Source organism: Propithecus coquereli, unplaced genomic scaffold, assembly GCF_000956105.1.
Source record: "Propithecus coquereli isolate 6110/MARCELLA unplaced genomic scaffold, Pcoq_1.0 Scaffold362, whole genome shotgun sequence".
Lineage (NCBI taxonomy): Eukaryota > Metazoa > Chordata > Mammalia > Primates > Indriidae > Propithecus > Propithecus coquereli.
In genome coordinates, this window is record NW_012149308.1 from 373,555 (window position 1) to 391,518 (window position 17,964).

The 17,964-nt window shown below is 38.1% G+C and overlaps 1 protein-coding gene across 1 annotated transcript in view; it reads right to left on the reverse strand.

Moving 5' to 3' along the window:
• Window positions 1-17,964, reverse strand: part of SCML2 (sex comb on midleg-like 2 (Drosophila)) — a 93,413-nt gene that overhangs the window by 38,425 nt on the left and 37,024 nt on the right. The window contains exon 7 of the mRNA XM_012651684.1: window positions 12,076-12,319. Coding sequence (XP_012507138.1) covers window positions 12,076-12,319 — 244 coding nt within the window. The remainder of the gene's footprint in view (window positions 1-12,075; window positions 12,320-17,964) is intronic.

The window sequence follows — 17,964 nt, forward strand, 5'->3', positions numbered from 1 at the left end:
ATTCTACTTTAATGTGGTTTGGACTATTTGTACTCAATATTGAAAAGGCGATCATGAAAAGTGCTTTACAACTTCAAATTACTTGTGCCATTTGAAATCCTTAATAAAGATAAAAGTTAAATATAACATCAAACATTTAAAACTTCTTAAAATGAAAGCAAACTTATATGTATGGTTTTGCCAAGACATCAAGATTCAATGAAACCCATACCTAGAAGTATCAGGGTGAAACTGCAACACACCAAAGATAACATGAAAATATTAAAGTAGCTAGATTAAAAAACAACAGATTACAGTCAGAGGAGAAACAGACTGACAGTTGTATTCTCAATATCAATAATGGAAACCAAAACGCAAAAGAATGACATCTTTAACGTGCTGAAAGAGAATAGCTGTCAACCTGAGATTCTACACCCACAAAAAAATGTCTTTCAAGGACGGAGTTGAAATAATGACATATTCAAATGAACATAAACCAAGAGAGAATGCCACTAGCAGAAACTGCAGTAAAGGAAATTCTAAAGGATCTACATCAGACAGAATAAAATTAATCCCAGATGAAAGGTCTGAGATGCCAAGAAGGAATAAAGAGCAAAGAACATATTAAATATGTGGGTAAATCTCAACAAATACTGAGTATATGAACAATAATAATAATGACCTATAGGATTACAAAAAAAAAACAACTAAAACATACAAGTAAATCACTTCAAAATGGCCGACTAGAGGCATCCAACACTTGCCTACTCCACAAAGAAGAACCAAACTAGCAATAAATAATCACATTTCAAATGAGCATCCAAGAGAGAGCACTAGAATTCAACAGAGAAGTGACAGGGAACACCAGAGTCACAGGAGAGGGAAGCGAGGCAGCCAGCTCAGCTGAGACCCTGGAGAGGCTTCTGAGTGTAGGGAAAGCGTAAGTGAGAGATCCCCAGTGGTCCACACTGCCACCATGACCTGCAACCCCAGCCATGGGAGAACCCATCGTGGGCCCAGATGATAGCATAGTGACCTGCCAGGAGACCACACAATGACATCGCTTCAAAGAGGGAGCTCACATCCATCGGGTCTCACACACCCTCCAAGTACTAAACAGCTGCAGCACCATGCCATTTTGAGAGCCCAGCTGCCACAATGCATCCTGCCCTGGGACCCAACATCCCCTGCATATCCATCTCTCTGAAGCCCCACTAACATCCCCTACACCCTTTGTCCACCAGGAGGGCTGTAGCAGCGCAACAATGGTCAGACCCAGCAAAATGGCAAAGTCCCCAGCACTCTAGCGTAACAGTGCCCTGCACCCCAGGGAACAGGAGGTGCAGTGCACCGAGGAGGCTGCCCTGGGGCAAAGGGCAGGTTCCCCAGAGCCTGAGAAGTGCCTATGTGGGAGGGCTAATGCAAACAGCAACACCTCCCCACTCCCACAGCAGGGTAGCTGTGCATATGCCCAGAGGACAGGCTCTAATACCACCCAATGCAGCTGCCACTGCTGGGGGTGTGAGTGTGTGCCACTGGCAGCAACCCCACCTCCCTCAGCAGCAAGGCTGCCCGTGTGCACTTGCACATGCCCTGGTTTACCCTACTGTTGCCACCACCGCCACTGAAGCATGTGACCCCCTCCCCCGGAGTATGAGAACTCCCTTGCCTGTGGTTGCAGCTCCCTCCAGCAGCAAGGCCACAGTGCATTTGCACAGGCTCCCCTGACTCACCGATGCTGCTGCTGCATCCACCTGAGCACTCTGCCTGGGAGTGTGGGGATCACCCTGCCCACCATAGCCAGCACCCAAGTGTGTTACCAGGGGGCCTGAGGACAGGCCCACGCAGCCTGACACCATCATCCCAGTGCATGAGTACAACTCCCAGGAGCTTGGGGATTGTCCTGCCCTGTCTACCACTGCTGGCGTCTGTGTACTCCTCCCAGGGGCCTAAGGCCCACCTAGCCTACCACTACAGCCATAGCTGGCACTCACCTGCACGAGCCACTTGGCCTCGGGACTGGCCTATCCAGCCTGTCGCAGGCACTGCTGGCACCACTATGTGCTGCCTCAGAGCCCAAGGGTTATCCTTCCACTGCTACTGCCATTACTCATGCCAAACATGCTACCCAGAGAACCGAAGACCCACGCACTTGCCCGGCCCGCTGCTTCCACTGCTAGCACCTAAGCAAGCCATGTGGAGGCCCAAGAATTGACCCATTTAAATCAGGTAACACTGGTGTCTGCATACATTGACATGGGCCCAAGGACAGGTACATTCAGCCCACTTTTGCCATCACTGGGACCCGAGGACTGGTCCACCTGGCATCCCCAACCCAAGCAAAACCTTACCACGGCTTCCACTAACAACTGTAGCCTAAGCTACTGTGGAAATCACAAACACCACTGACAGTTTACAGCTGAAGAAATCATACTGAAATTATACTACTGCACATATCCAGATCAAAAATAAAGTGTCCTACCCAACCAACACTGCAGATACATCTTCAGGAAAAAGTCTTCCCCTCCAAAGGCCAATCCAAAAAATTAAAAGAAGCCATTGTTACACCAGATGCACATATATCAATGTAAGGACACAAGAAATATGAAAAAAAACAAGGATATGTGACACCTCCAAAGAAACATAGTAATTGTCTAGCAACAGATTACAATGAAAAAAAATTTATGAAATGCCTAAAAAAATTCAAAACAATGATAAAAAAGTAGCTCAGTTAAATACAAGAGAATAAAGATAAATAGTACAAAGAAATCAGAAAAACAATTGAGAATGTGAATGAGAAATTCACCAGAGATAGGTATCATAAAAAAGAAATAAGCAGAAATCCTACAACTGTAGAATTCAATGAACAAAATAAAAAATCTTCTGAGAGTTTCAACAATAGACTAGAAGAAGCAGAAGAATCTCAAACTTGAAGACAGATCTTTTGAAATAACCCAGTCACACAAAAAAAAAAAGGAAAAAAAAATTAAAAAGAGTGAACAAAGCCTAAACGACATATGGGACAGACACCATGAGGCAAACAAATACATGAATTTTGAGTGTTCCAGAAAGTGAAGGAAAGCTCAAAGCTCAAAGGCATAGAACACCTACATAAAATAATAGCTGAAAACTTTCCAAGTCTAGGAAGAGATTTAGATATCCAGATACAGGAAACTCAGCAATCACCAGACGATACAACCCAAAAAGGTTTGTGTAGCACATTACAGTCAGACTATCAAAAGTCAGAGAGAGATTTCTAAAAATAGCAAGAGAAAAGCACCTAGTCACATATAAGAGAACCCTCATCAGACTAATAGAAGATTTCTCATCAGAAACCTTACAGGCCAGGAGAGAATCAGATGATATATTCAAAATGCTGAATGAAAAAAAACAAAAAACAAAAAACCCTGCTGGCCAAAAATACTATATTCAGCAAACTTACCCTTCATAGATGAAGAAGAAATAAAGTCTTTCCCAGAGAAGGAAAAACTGAGAGAATTCACCACTACTATACTAGCCCTACAGGAAATGCTTAAGGGAGTCCTACACCTCGAAGTAAAAGGATGATATCTATCATCAGGAAAACAAATAAAAGTATAATACTCACTACTAGAAGAGCAAACACACAAATGAGGAAGAGAAAGGACTAAAATGTTACCACTATCAAAACTCACTAAACCACAATGGTAAACAACAAGAGAGAAAGAAAGGAACAAAGGATACACAAAACCACCAGAAAACAAATAACAAAATGACAGGAGTAGGTCCTCACGTGCCAATAATAACCTTAAATATAAACAAATGAAATTTTCCACTTAAAAGATACAGACTGGGTGAATGGATTTTTATAAAATGACCCAGCTATAAGCTGCCTATAAGAAACTCAAGTCACCTATAGACACATGTAGATTGAAAGTAATGGGATGGAAAAAATATTCCACGCAAAGGGAAACCAAAAGCAAGGAGGAGTAGCTATTCTCATATCAGACAAAAGAGACTTTAAGTCGAAAACAGTAAAAAAAGACAAAGAAGATCTCTTTTAATGATGAAGGGAAAATTCAGCAGGAGGATAGAACAATTCTACATATATAGTGAGCACCCAGACATATAAAGAAAATACCATTAAATCTAAAGGGAGAGATAGACTCTGATATAATAATAGTTGAGGACTTCAGCACCCCACTCTCAGCATTAGACAGTTCATCTAGACAGAAAATCAACAAAGAAACATTGGATTTAAACTGCACTTTAGACCAAATGGACCTAACATCTACAGAACATTTTCTCCAACAGCTGCAGAACACACTTCTTCTCATCAGCACATGGAACAGTCTCCACAACAGACATGTTAGGCCACAAAACAAGTCTGAACAAATTTTTAAAAATTCAAATTATACCTCATAATGGAATAAAATTAGAAATCAATAACAAGCAGAACTCTGGAAACAGTACAAACACAGGGAAATTAAGCAACATGCTCCTGAATGATCACTGGGTCAATGAAGAAATGAAGAAGAAATTTTAAAAATTTCTTGAAAGAAATGAAAAGGAAACAAAACATACCTAAACCTATGGGATACACCAAAAACAGTGCTAAGAGGGAGTTAAAGCAATAATTACTTATTGAAAAAGTACAAAGATTTCAAATAAACAATCTAACGATGCATCTCAAAGAACTAGAAAAGAAGAAACCAAACCCAAAATTAGTAGAAGGAAAGAAATAATAAAGATCAGAGCAAAACTAAACAAAATAGAGACTTAAAAAAATACAAAGGATCAATGAAATGAATAGCTGGTTTTCTGGAAAGAAAAACAAAATCAATAAATTACTAGCTAGACTCACCAAGGAAAAAAGAGAGAAGACCTAAATAAACAAAATCAGAAATGAAAAAAGGGACATGACAACTGATAACATGCAGGGGTGGGGAACTTGTGGCCTTCTGATTTCAAGATTGTTCTTTTATAAGCACCAAGGAGGTCAAAAAAAGCTTGATCTTTCTCTGCTGCACTCCTTTTAAGAAAAGAATTTGTTCTGTAAGATTTGGATTCAGTCGAAAGGCTTCACTTAAAGACCCAGAAGGCCACATGTGGCTTTAAGGCTGCAGGTTGCCCACCCCTGGAGGAAGTACATAAATTCCTGGACACATATAACCTACCAAGATGGAATCAAGAAGAAATAACCTGAACAGACCAATAAGAAGCAACAAGATTGAATCAGTAATAAAAGGTCTCCCAACAAAGAAAAGCCTAGGACCATATGGTTTCACTGCTGAATTCTACCAAACTTATAAAGAAGAAATAACACCAGTTCTCCTCAAACTATTCCAAAAAATTGAAGAGGAGGGAATTCTCTCTAATTCATTCTACAAGGCATTACCTTGATACCAAAATGAGACAAGGACAGACACAACAAATAAAGAAAACTACAAGCCAATATCCCCAATAAACACAGATGTAAAAATCCTCAGCAAAATACTAGCAAACTGAATCCCGCAGCACATCAAAAAGATAATGGGCCATGATCAAGTGGGATTTATTCCAGGATGCAAGGATAGTTCAACAAATACAAATCAGTAAACATGATACATCACATCAACAAGAATGAAGGACAGAAACTATATGATCATCTCAACAGATGCAGAAAAAGCATTTGATAAAATCCAACATTTCTTCATGATAAAAACTCTCAACAAACCAGACATAGAAGAAGCATATCTCAATATAATGAAGGGTATATATGACAAACCCACAGCTAACATCATACTGAATGGGGAAAAGCTGAAATCTCTCCTCTAAGAACTGGAGCAAGACAAGGATGCCCATTTTCACCACTTCTACTGAGTACAGTATTGGAAGTCCTAGCCAGAGCAATCAGACAAGAGAAATAAAAGGCATCCAAAGGGGAGAAGAAGTAGTCTAATTTTTCCTCTTCGTGGATAACATGATCTTATATTTAGAAAAACCTAAAGACTCCATCAAAAACCTCTTAGATCTAATAAATTCAGTGAAGCTTCAGGATACGAAATCAACATACAGAAATCAGTAGCATTTCTATACACCAATAATGAAATAGCTGAAAAAGAAATTACGAAGGCAATCCCATTTACAATAACTACCAAAAAAACCCAAGATACCTAGGAATAAATTTAACCAAGGAGGTAAAATACCTCAACAAGAAAAACTACAAAACACTGATGAAAGAAATTGAAGAGGATACAAATGGAAAGACATCCCATGCTCATGAATCGTAAGAATTAATATTGTTAAAATCACCATACTACCCAAAGCAATCTACAGATTTATGTAATCCCTATCAAAATACCAATGACATTCTTAACAGAAATAGAAAAAACAATCTTAAAATGTGTATGGAACAAAAAAAAGAGCCCAAATAGCCAAAGCAATCCTGAACAAAAAGAACAAAGTTAGAAGCAACCTGCTACCTGACTTCAAAATACATTACAAGGCTATAGCAACCAAAACAACATGCTACAGGTATTAAGAAAGACACATAAACCAATGTAACAGAACAGAGAACTGGGAAATAAATCCATGTATTTACAGCCAACTAATTTTCAAAAGAACTGCCAAAAACATACATTGGGGAATGGATATGCTCTTCAATAAATGGTGCTGGGAAAAGTAGATAATCATATGCAGAAATATGAAACTAGACCCCTATCTCTCACCTTATACAAAAATCAACTCTAAATAAAGACTTAAATCTAAGGTGTGAAACTGTAAAACTACTAAAAGAAAACATTGAGGAAATACTTCAGGACACCGGTTTCAGCAAATATTTTTATGTCTCAGACCTCAAAAGCACAGACAAAAAAACCCAAAAATAGACAAATGAAGCATGGGCAGCATAGCAAGAGACCTTGTCTCTACAAAAAATTTGCATGCCTGTAGTCTCAGCTACTTGAGAGGCTGAGGCAGGAGGATCGCTTAAGCCCAGGAGTTTGAGGTTGCAGTGAGTTATGATGACATCACTGCATTCTAGCCCGGGTGACAGAGTGAGACCCTGTTTCAGAAAAAGAAAAAAAAAGACAAATGGGATATTAAACTAAAAAGCTTCTGCAGAGCAAAGGAAACGATCAACAAAATGAAGAGACAATCTACAGAATAGGAGAAAATATTTGCAAACTATTCATCTGATAAGGGACTAATATCCACAATACACAAGGAACTCAAATCAACTCAACAGAAAAGAAAAATAACAATCCCATTAAAAAGTGGGCAACGGACATGAATAGACATTTCTCAAAGCAGACATACAAATGGCCAACAGGTACACGAAAAAATGGTCAATATCACTAATCTTTAGGGAAATTCAAACCAAAACCACAATGATATCATCTTACCCCAGCTAGAATGGCTATTGCTAAGAAGACAAAAAAACAACAGATGCCAGCGAGGATACGGAGAAAAGGGAACTCAGACACTGTTGCTGGGAATGTAAATTAATACAGCCATTATGGAATACAGTATAGAGATTTCACAAAAAACTAAAAATAGACCTACTATATGATCCAGTAATCCCACTACTGGGTGTTTATCCAAAGGAAAGGAAATCATTATATCAAAGAAAAACTTGAACCCCTAAGTTTACTGCAGCATTATTCACAGTAGCAAAAATGTGGAATCAGCTTAAGTGTCCATCAATAGATGAATGGACAAAGAAATACTACTCATCCATAAAAAAGGATGAAATCCTGTCATTTGCATAATACAGATGGAATTTGAGGTCATTAAGTGAAATAAACAAGGCTCAGAAAGACAAATATCACATGTTCTCACTCATATGTAGGAGCTAAAAAAGTTGATCTCATGAAGTAGACAGTAGACTGACACTTACCAGAGGCTGGGAAGGGTGTGTATGGTGGGGCTGTGAAGAGAGGTTGGTTAATGGGTACAAACATACAGTTAAATAGAAGGAATAAGTTCCAATGTTCAATAGCAGAGTAGGGTGATTATAGTTAACAACAATATATTGCATATTTCAAAGTATCTAGAATAGAGGACTTGAAATGTCCCCAACACATAGAAATAATAAATACCCGAGGTGATGAATACCCTAAATACCCTGACTTGATCATTATACATTCTATGCATTTAACAAAATACCCCATGTATTCCATAAAAATGTACAAATATTATATATCAATAAAAAAATAACAGAAATAACATGAAATTGAGAGGGATAAATAGAGTATTCTAAGTTCCTTTTACAGTATTAGTATAAAAATAAAGATATAATTTCAGACTTAATAAAGTTAGGAAGGATGTTAAAATTTCTAGAGCACTAGAAGAACAGAATATGTAGTATGTAATTTCTAAACAAAGAAGAAAAATGGAATGAGAAAAAATAATCCCCCATAATTTCCTGAAATAAAAAAAATTAAATTAAATTAAAAAAAGAACAGGAAAATAAAAGAAATATGGGAAAATCAGGACAAATAAATCACAAAATAAAGTGGCATACTGAAAGCCAAATATATCTGTAACTATAATAAACATAAATAGATTAAAAGCTCCAATTAAAAGATTAGTTGGCTGACTGGCCAAAAAAATGAAATCTAGCTATTTATAGGAAATGCATCTGAAAGATAAGAATAAAGGTTGAACATTAGACAAAGAGATAACTGAAACACCATCCACACAAAGTCTGACAATCAGACAAAGTAGACTTAAAAAAAAAAGTTACTACAGATAAAGAGGGTTACTACAGAAGGTTCAATTGACCAGGAAGTTATGATAACTCAATATTTACACACATCTAAAATAATACAGCCACAAAATACATAAGCAAAGCATAAAGCAAACACTGAAAGGACTACAAGAAAAAAAAAAACAGATCCATAATTATAATTGAACCTACAAGGGAAAAACAATTTGAATAACAGCAAATTTATGATCAGAAACCACGGAAGCCAGAAGAAAATTGCAGAACACTTTTCAAGTGCTGAAAGATACAAACTGTCAACCTAGAATTCTATATCTAGCAACTATCCTTTAAGAATGAAGGGGGCCGGGCGCGGCGGCTCGCGTCTGTAATCCTAGCACTCTTGGAGGTCAAGGCAGGAGGATTGCTTGAGCTCAGGAGTTCGAGACCAGCCTGAGCAAGAGCGAGACCCTGTCTCTACTATAAATAGAAAGAAACTAGCTGGACAACTAAAAATATACGTAGAAAATAGCCGGGCATGGCAGCACATGCCTGTAGCTCCAGCTACCCGGGAGGCTGAGGCAGGAGGATTGCTTGAGCCCAGGAGTTTGAGGTTGCTGCGAGCTAGGCTGACGCCACGGCACTCTAGCCTAAGCAAAAGAGTGAGACTCTGTCTCAAAAAAAAAAAAAAAAAAAAAAAGAATGAAGGGAAATAAAGACATTCTCAGATAAGAGAAACTAAGAATTTGTCATCACCCTAACCTGAAAGAATGACTAGGGGAAGTTTTCTAAACATGAAGAAAGTGATAAAACAATCTTGAAAATTAGGAAGGAAGAAAGAGCAACTGAAAGGGCAAAAATGTAGGTAAACGTAATAGACTTTCCTTCTTCTCGAGTTTTCTAAATTATGTTTGATGGTTGAAGCAAAAATTATAACATTGTCTAATATAGTTCTCAGTATTGAAGGAAATATTGAAGAAAATTATAAATAGTGTAGGACAAAGGAATGCAAAGTGAGGTAAATTCCTAAATTTCACTTGAAGTAGGAAAATGTCCACTGGGGTAAAGACAGAGGAGTATCTCGCAAAGTATTGGGAAGCCACATTTTTTTTTTTTTAACATTTTGCATTTCCTATTTACTACTTGACTCTCTAAATCTGGCTTTTTAAAAGAAGTCCAGTAACCATAAGTTTTACTAAAACCAGGAATGGGCTCTCCTCTTGCTTGACTTTTATGCTGCATTTGATAACGTTGAATATTTTCTCCTAAAATCTTTCCTCTCCTATTGTTTGGGAAACTAACCTAGTGACTCTCCTACATTTATGTATACTTTTTTCTCAGTTTCCTAGATTGACTTCTATCTTCTACCTATTCCTTATTTTTGTGCTCCTCAAAGTTCATGCCTCAAATCATGTGCACTGAAAATAATTGAGCCCTATTTCAGACCTACTGATTCAGAACCCCTGGATGTTGAGTTCTAGGGAACTGCCTTTTAACAAGCTATCCCAAGGGATTCAAGTGTGTGAATTACTGTCTTAAATGTTTACCCAGGAGGTTCTGTCTTGGTCCTCTTCTACCTTCACCTGCCACACATAGACAATTAAAACTACACCCAAAACTTCCACCACTTGCTGCTATCAACAAAATGTGTAAACTTCCCACCAGCACCCCCAGCACCTACAATTCTGCCTGGTACAAAGAATATTTGTTTGAGTGAACATGATGACTCGCAAACCTGATTTATCAACCAAGACCTATCTTTTTATGGCTCCAGACCTGCATGTGCAGCTATCCAATGGACATGTGCACCTGGATATCCAAAGTTATTCTGAATCAGTCAGGATTAAGTTCAGCTAACAGAAAACCCTATAAGAATAGTGGCTTCTATAACATAAAAGTTTGTTTCTCACAAATAACAGTCTGGAAACAGACAATATGGGCTAGTATGAAAGTTCTGCTCCACGAAGTTCTCAGGGACTCTGGCTCCTTCCTGCTTTCCAATCATTCCACAGTACCTAGGATATGTTCCCTATCTTATGCACCAAGATGGAGCTCCAGCGAAAACCACATTCCTAGCAGCAGGATATATAAGAGGAAGAAGAGAAGGACATGCTCATCTCTCTATAATACACTTTCTGGAGGTAGAACATGCTGTCTGTACTTTTATCCCATTGACCAGGACTTAGTCTCATTGCCACACCATACTGCTAGGAGGTTAGAAATGTAGTCTTTATGTTAGGCAGCCAAATTGTATTACTAAGAAAAAAAAAAAGGAGAAGAGATATTGGAGGACAATAGCATTCTCAGCTACACATTCCAAGTTCACTGTGTCCCAAGCTGAACTCATCAGCTTTCAGGATAAACCATATAATTTTACACCTTCGTGATGTGTCCGCCCTACTTTTATCTCCATTCTGCCTGGCAAACTCCTTCTCCTCACTTATTACTCCCATCACGCATCTTTTTGCTTTCCTTTACCCAACCACCTTTCTTTCTAACCCAGACTGGAGGTCTTTGAGCCACCTCCATATCTAGCATACATCTATATTTTGGCATTGTGTATCTTTTTTTGTTTTAAACAAATCTATCCCTCCAATTCATCCCTCTTCACTAGAAGGTAAACTTCTTCAGGGCAGAGACTATGTTTTATTTATCTTAGCATCATATGCACGTAGGTATATGTCATACTAAATTTTACAAAATCAACTATTAATATCTACTTCCTGGGTTCTATACTTGGACCCCACTTAAGTCTCAGCAGTTATTCCACCATAAAAGACCAACTTAGGTATATCTAAGCCCCTGGAAGAGTCACCAAGAAGCTTCAACATTTTGATGACTTTTCTCTGAAAGAAAATACCTAGATGATCATAGTATTCAACTTAGGAAACAGTGTTACAACTGATAAACACTACCATAACTAAAATAACATATTAATCTGATGACTTCCATAGAGTCAAAAGTTTTCACTGACATGTAGATTTTACTTAAGACTAGGAGCAAAATCATGTAAAACATGTTTATAACAGTTGTTATGCCCAATCTTTTAAAAAATACCTTTGAGATATGAACAATGGAATACCATGTGTAATTTTTAATTGAATGTTAACTATAAAGGCAGCTAAGCTCCCCACCCCCCATCCCGCAACCAATGCTTACAGCAACAAGACTTCAGTGGTCCAAATGTGACTTTTAGCTTTGCCCATATTCTTCAGTACAGACTGGAACTCAGACTATGATGTTGGGGTGGCCCTCAAGAATTTTGACCATAGGCTTTCTTTACCTCCAAGTCTCTAGCCTGGACAGTACTCTTGCTGTTCTGCACTCTAGTTGGGCATGAAGTCCTAATATCACCAGTGCTAACCACAATGCTACCAGCAACAGTCTAACTTCAATAAAATAAAAGAACATGTAGTTAATTATTATCTTACCACTAGTTCCTGGTGGTTGTAATACAACTCCTGTGAGGCTGCACCATCCAACTGGGAAAATATCTCGAGAATCATACTTGCACCAATAATCAAAACCTCCACTCCAGCCATCGAAGGTGATGTGAACTTCATCTCCTTTAACATTTCCAATAGTTGCAGGGCAGATCATATAAGGATTCTTTTTGTCTATAGCTTCGAGTTTCATCCCCACTTTAAAATTATTTAGGGGTGGCTTTGGTGGTTCCTACCAAAACATTAAAAAAAATTTCATTGTTAAGACATATTAGAACCATTTGCTCCAGTGTATTCTTTTATAATCCTTAGTAACCAAAAATTAAGTTTTAATTATCACTTAATATATGAAGAAAACAGTTCTCACAGATCTGAAACTCTGCTCTCTTAATATCTCACTTTTATTCTGGAGCAGAGCCAAGAACCTGGAAAGAAACAAAACCAGCCTGATTCATTCATTCAAGAAATATGTATTATCTACCAGTACCAGGAATGTAAGATTCAATGGTGAAGAAAAATATCAAAGATCCCTGTTCTGGTGGAGCTTACATTCTAGTGGTGATGGTAATGATTGGGGTCAGGAAAGAGCTATTAACAAGAAATTTTAGAAGAGACAGTCAGACAAACCTAATAAATATATAAATTATAGGGTATGTTGAAAGGTGAGAAGTCCAAAGAAAAGGAAGAGCAGCAGATAATATCCTAAAAGAAACTCAAAGTATAAAATGTAGACACAAGAATATGAAAGTCATATAGCCTGGGGTCTTTTACTATATCTAATCCAGAAACCATTATTTTAAAAGTATTCCTTAAAAAAAAAAAAGCATTCCTTAGTCATAAAAAGTTAAAGCATGTAAATGCTACCAGGATTCCTAGAAAGCCTAAGTGCTATGGTTAAAAGCAACCAACATCTTTTCTTTCAATCTGCTTTTCATCCTAGTAAATGGCACCATCACAGCAACCCAGCCACCCAAGCCAAAAGTCTGGAAATACACAGTCATGAATGGGTAGTTCTCAGTCCTACTGAACATTAGAATCACGTGTGGCCACACCACCAACAATACTGATTGAATTGGTCTAAGGTGGGAATGGGTCTCAGCACATTTTAATTCCCCCAGGTGATTCTAATGTGCTGAGAACCACTGCCCTAGACTCATCCCTTTCACTTACCCACAATCCAATCAAAAACTGCTACCTGCCAATCAGAGCTGGATTTTAAACCTAGGCAGTCTGTCCTGGAGCCACCTCCTTGGAACACCATTACTCCATCATCTCCCTGGCCAACTCCAAATCACCCAGTTTAAAGTCCAGTTCTCCTAGCCTCTTTGAATGCTTCCCTGACCAACCCCAGTCCACTCCTAGGCCCACCTCAAACACAGCCACTCTCGAAATTGTGATACCACTTTTAAAATGTATTCACTCCTCCATGAGATGAAGAAATTTTAAAAGTAGGTATGATATCTTATTCATATTGTTATTTCTAGCACAGTACCCAACATCAAGCATTTTTTAAATGAAAGAACTAAAGAATCACCTGAGAACAGTAAACAAGTTCTCAATTTTTTCACCAAGACAATTTTTAAAATATATCTAGTAGGTTGACTCCTTTTTCAAATGCCCTCTTAGGATGATGAGATGGGTTTTAAGGGGGCATTTGAAAAAGTCATCCTGTACTTTTCTATTGTTACCCTTTACACCACTGCAGTCTGAAAGTTCCTTAATTATTAGCTTTCAAAGTCCTTTTAATTATATATTCTTAATTTGATTCTTTAAAGAAACACCCTGAAAGTTGGCAGGTCAAAAGTTAGCTTTATGAAAGATCAAAGTATTTTATAAATAAATAGCTGGTAAGTAAGAAGCAGAAGTACATGAAGGGGCTAAAGGTCAATTGTCACTACCTATGAGAAGAAAAAAGGGAAGGAGGATTTAACAAAGAATAACGATGGCAGATGACAAATTTGTCCTGGACACAGAATGCAGAAAATGTTCAAGGCACATATAAGGATCCCAGGACCTTACACTGTCATATAACAGACTAAACTAAGTTGAAATGGCAATATATATTTTCTGTTACAAAACAGAATTAAAAGACAGGAAAGAGCAGAAAGACAGAACTAATTTTAAGAGTCAAATATATAACCTAAAAAGATATCCCAATGTGATTATGTTGTCAATACCACTATTAGCTGGCAAGTGACAAAAACTAGAAAATGATTACAGACAAAATGAAATTTATTCTCTGAAGGTTTTCATACTGTTTATTAATTCTTTTAAATTTCATGAGTAGTCTATCAACTTTACTTACATTAGTACAGTCATACAAATAAATATAAACAGAGCTGTGAGAGAAACTAATTTTTATTTTTTAAAAAATCAAAGGAACTACTATTTTTTCCCAAACATAGTAAATGAAAGGGATTTATCTTAAAACAAGCTACCTTAAGATTTAGGTTAATGGGCAAAATGGTTCCCTCTGCTGTCCACAAAAGGTACTGATACAAAGTTGCTTTTAAATATTTTTAAAAAAATTTTTTTTTTTTTTTTTTTGAGACAGAGTCTCCTTTTTGCCTGGGCTAGAGTGCTGTGGCGTCAGCCTAGCTCACAGCAACCTCAAACTCCTGGGCTCAAGCGATCCTCCTGTCTCAGCCTCCTGAGTAGCTGGGACTACAGGCATGCGCCACCATGCCCGGCTAATTTTTTCTATATATTTTTAGTTGTCCGATTAATTTCTTTCTATTTTTAGTAGAGATGGAGTCTCGCTCTTGCTCAGGCTGGTTTCGAACTCCTGAGCTCAAACAATCCACCCACCTCGGCCTCCCAGAGTGCTAGGATTACAGGCGTGAGCCACCGCGCCCGGCCTTAAAGAATTTTTTATATAAAATTCTTGTACATATTTGGGGGGTACATGTGATATTTTGATATATGTATTAATATACAATGTGTAATGATCAAATCAGGGTAATTGGGATATCAATCACCTCAAACACTTGTGTTGGGAACATTACAATTCTAGCTATTTTGAAATAAATAATAACTTATTGTTAACTGTAATTTCTCTGCTGTACTATCGAATGCTATTATAAATAAGGAGACCAGTGAGGAAGCTATGGCAGTAATCCAAGTGAGAGATAAAGGCAGCTTATACTACATTGATAGCAACAGAGATGATAAGAAGTGGCTGAATTTTGGATATACAGTCATTCCTCAGTATCCACAGGGAACTGGTTCCAGGATTCCCTGAGGATACCAAAATCTGAGGATGCTCAAGTTCCTTATATAAAATGGCATAATATTTGCATACAACCTATGCACATCCTCTCATATACTTTAAATCATCTCCAGATTACTTATAATACCTAATATAAATGCTATGTAAATAGTTGTTACCCTGTATTTTTAAAATTTATACTTTTTGTTATATTGGTTTTCTCAATATTTTCAGTCTGAGGCTGGTTGAACCTGTGGATGAAGAACCTGAGGATATGGTGGGCTGACTGTATTTTGAAGGAAGAGTTGATAGGATTTCCTTATGGATTGGGTGCAGGGTGTGAAAGAAATAATCACCGAAGTTTGTGACCTGAGGAACTGAAGGACAGTTGCCTCACCCTCAGATGGGGAGGTTCTAAGTGGAGCAATTTGAGATGTCCATTAAACATCCAAGTGGAAATGTTGAGTAGGTAGCTACATATGCAAGCCTGATTTGGGAGTAAAAGGTCTGGATTGGAAAATACAAATTTGAAAGTCATTTGCATATAAACTGTATTTAAAATCAGAAAACTAGATGAGATCACCAAGGAACTGATACAGATTAGGGTTTCTCAGCCTTGGCACTATTGACACTTGGGGCGAGAAAATTTTTTGTTGTGGGGGGCTGTTCTGTACTGTAGATGTTTAGCAGCACCCTGGTCTCTATCCACTAGATGTCAGTAGCACCCCCCCCACACACAGTTATAACAAACACACGTCTCCAGACACTTTCAAATGTCCCTGGAGGGTGGGGGGGCAAATTGCCCACCCCGCACCCCCAGTTGAGAACCACTGACTATTATAAATAAAGAAGAGAAGAGGACCAAACACTCCAACATTTTATCATGCTCTTTCACATCCGGTTACAGAGCAGCATTTCATTACTTTCTTCTCAGAACCCAAAAGCAATTTTATTCACTTGTCATTACCAAACCTTAGTTCAATTTCACCTATTTATACTTAGCTGGTAAGCACTGCTGGACCAAAGTCCCACATGCTTATGACATGTGGTGTCAAACATTTTTACTCTTCATCCTTAGCTGAGCCCTCTGAAATACTGTCCTCTGTCCCTAGACATTCCCTCTCTCATCCCACACAGAAGCTGCTCCAAACCTTTACCATTCTCCTTAAAACCAATGATGTATCCTCATTATATTGTTTATTATTTTGTTAACTTTCTCCCCAACTATTGATTAAGCTTACTGCCTAAGTGTTGGAACATAGTATATATTCAATCTATGTATGACTCCCACTCCAGCCTTTCACAGAAATAGGAATTTGAGGTCTACTTACAGAAACAGTGAATTGAGGCTATCAGGAATGAACTCTGTCAATATTCTACCCCCAAAATTACAAATTTAGCTCTAAGGACACTTTTCACTTGGACTTTAGCTCTTGCTAATGTAACTGAAGACTGCCTATCTACCAAATAGTCAAGAATCAGTTTTCCTCTTAACTGATCTCTCTAAAGTACATGATATGGGCCAGGCACTTTACCATTCTGAGTTGTACTTGCAACTGTTAACCACTCCCTAATCCTTGCAACTCTTTGTTCCACTGGGTTCAGTAACACCAGTTAATTCTGGTTTTCCTCCTCCCTCTACTTCTAGGGCTGCTCCTATCCCTTTACCCATCCTATAAATGTAGATGGGTATTTCTCAAGGCTCGAACCTTGACACTCCTCTCCTTTCCTTCTATACATTCTCTGGACTAGCTCATTTGTGCTCGAGGCTTCCATCACTACTATTTATGCTAAAAAATTCCAAATCCACATGCCCAAGACAAACTTTGTTCTAAACCCTTTACTTGCAACAGACCAGTAGTCATCCCTACTCAAATTTCTCAGAGGCACTTCACCTCAGTATGTCCAAAACGAAACCCATCTGCTCCCTCCATATGTAGCCATCTTCCTGTACTCCCTTATCTATCTTTTCTTCATTCATTTAACAAATGAGTATGTGCCCAGGAACTAAGACAGGTACTGAAAATACAAAGATATGTTAACTACTCAAAAGTAACTCTCAGTCTAGGAAACAAGAGAGACAGTGAAAATAATAATATAATCGAATATATACAAACATTGAGATATGCACAAGGTGCTACAGAAGTGTAAGAATGGAGAGGGGGAATTAGGCATGGTATCTTGGAGGATTTAATGCCTGACCTGAATCTTTAAAAAGTAGGAGTTAGCCAGGGAAAAACCAGCATGAGTCAAAGCACAGCTCTAAAAAGGAACAGGGTACCTACAAGCTCTTATAAGCAATTTAGAACATAAAATCCAAAGCAAGGAGTGGCAGCCATAAACCAGGTCACACAGGACCTAACAGGCCATATTAAGAAACTTACACTTCATCCTGAGTGTGACCAGGAACTTTAAAAGAGTTTTAAGCAGGAGAATGATGTGGTAAGGTTTTTTTTTTTTGGTCAGATATACATTTTTAGCAGTTGCATGGAAGAATGAAGTTTAGAGGCAGTTAAAAGACTAGTGTAACAGTCTGGGCAAGAGGAAAGCCTTGTGAAAGTTGTCAGAATCAAAATGGAATCGCTCATGTCAACCCTAACAAAATGGAGTCAGGTGACCATAAAGGAGGGACTCTAATGCATACATGCCTGTGATAAAGACTATTACAA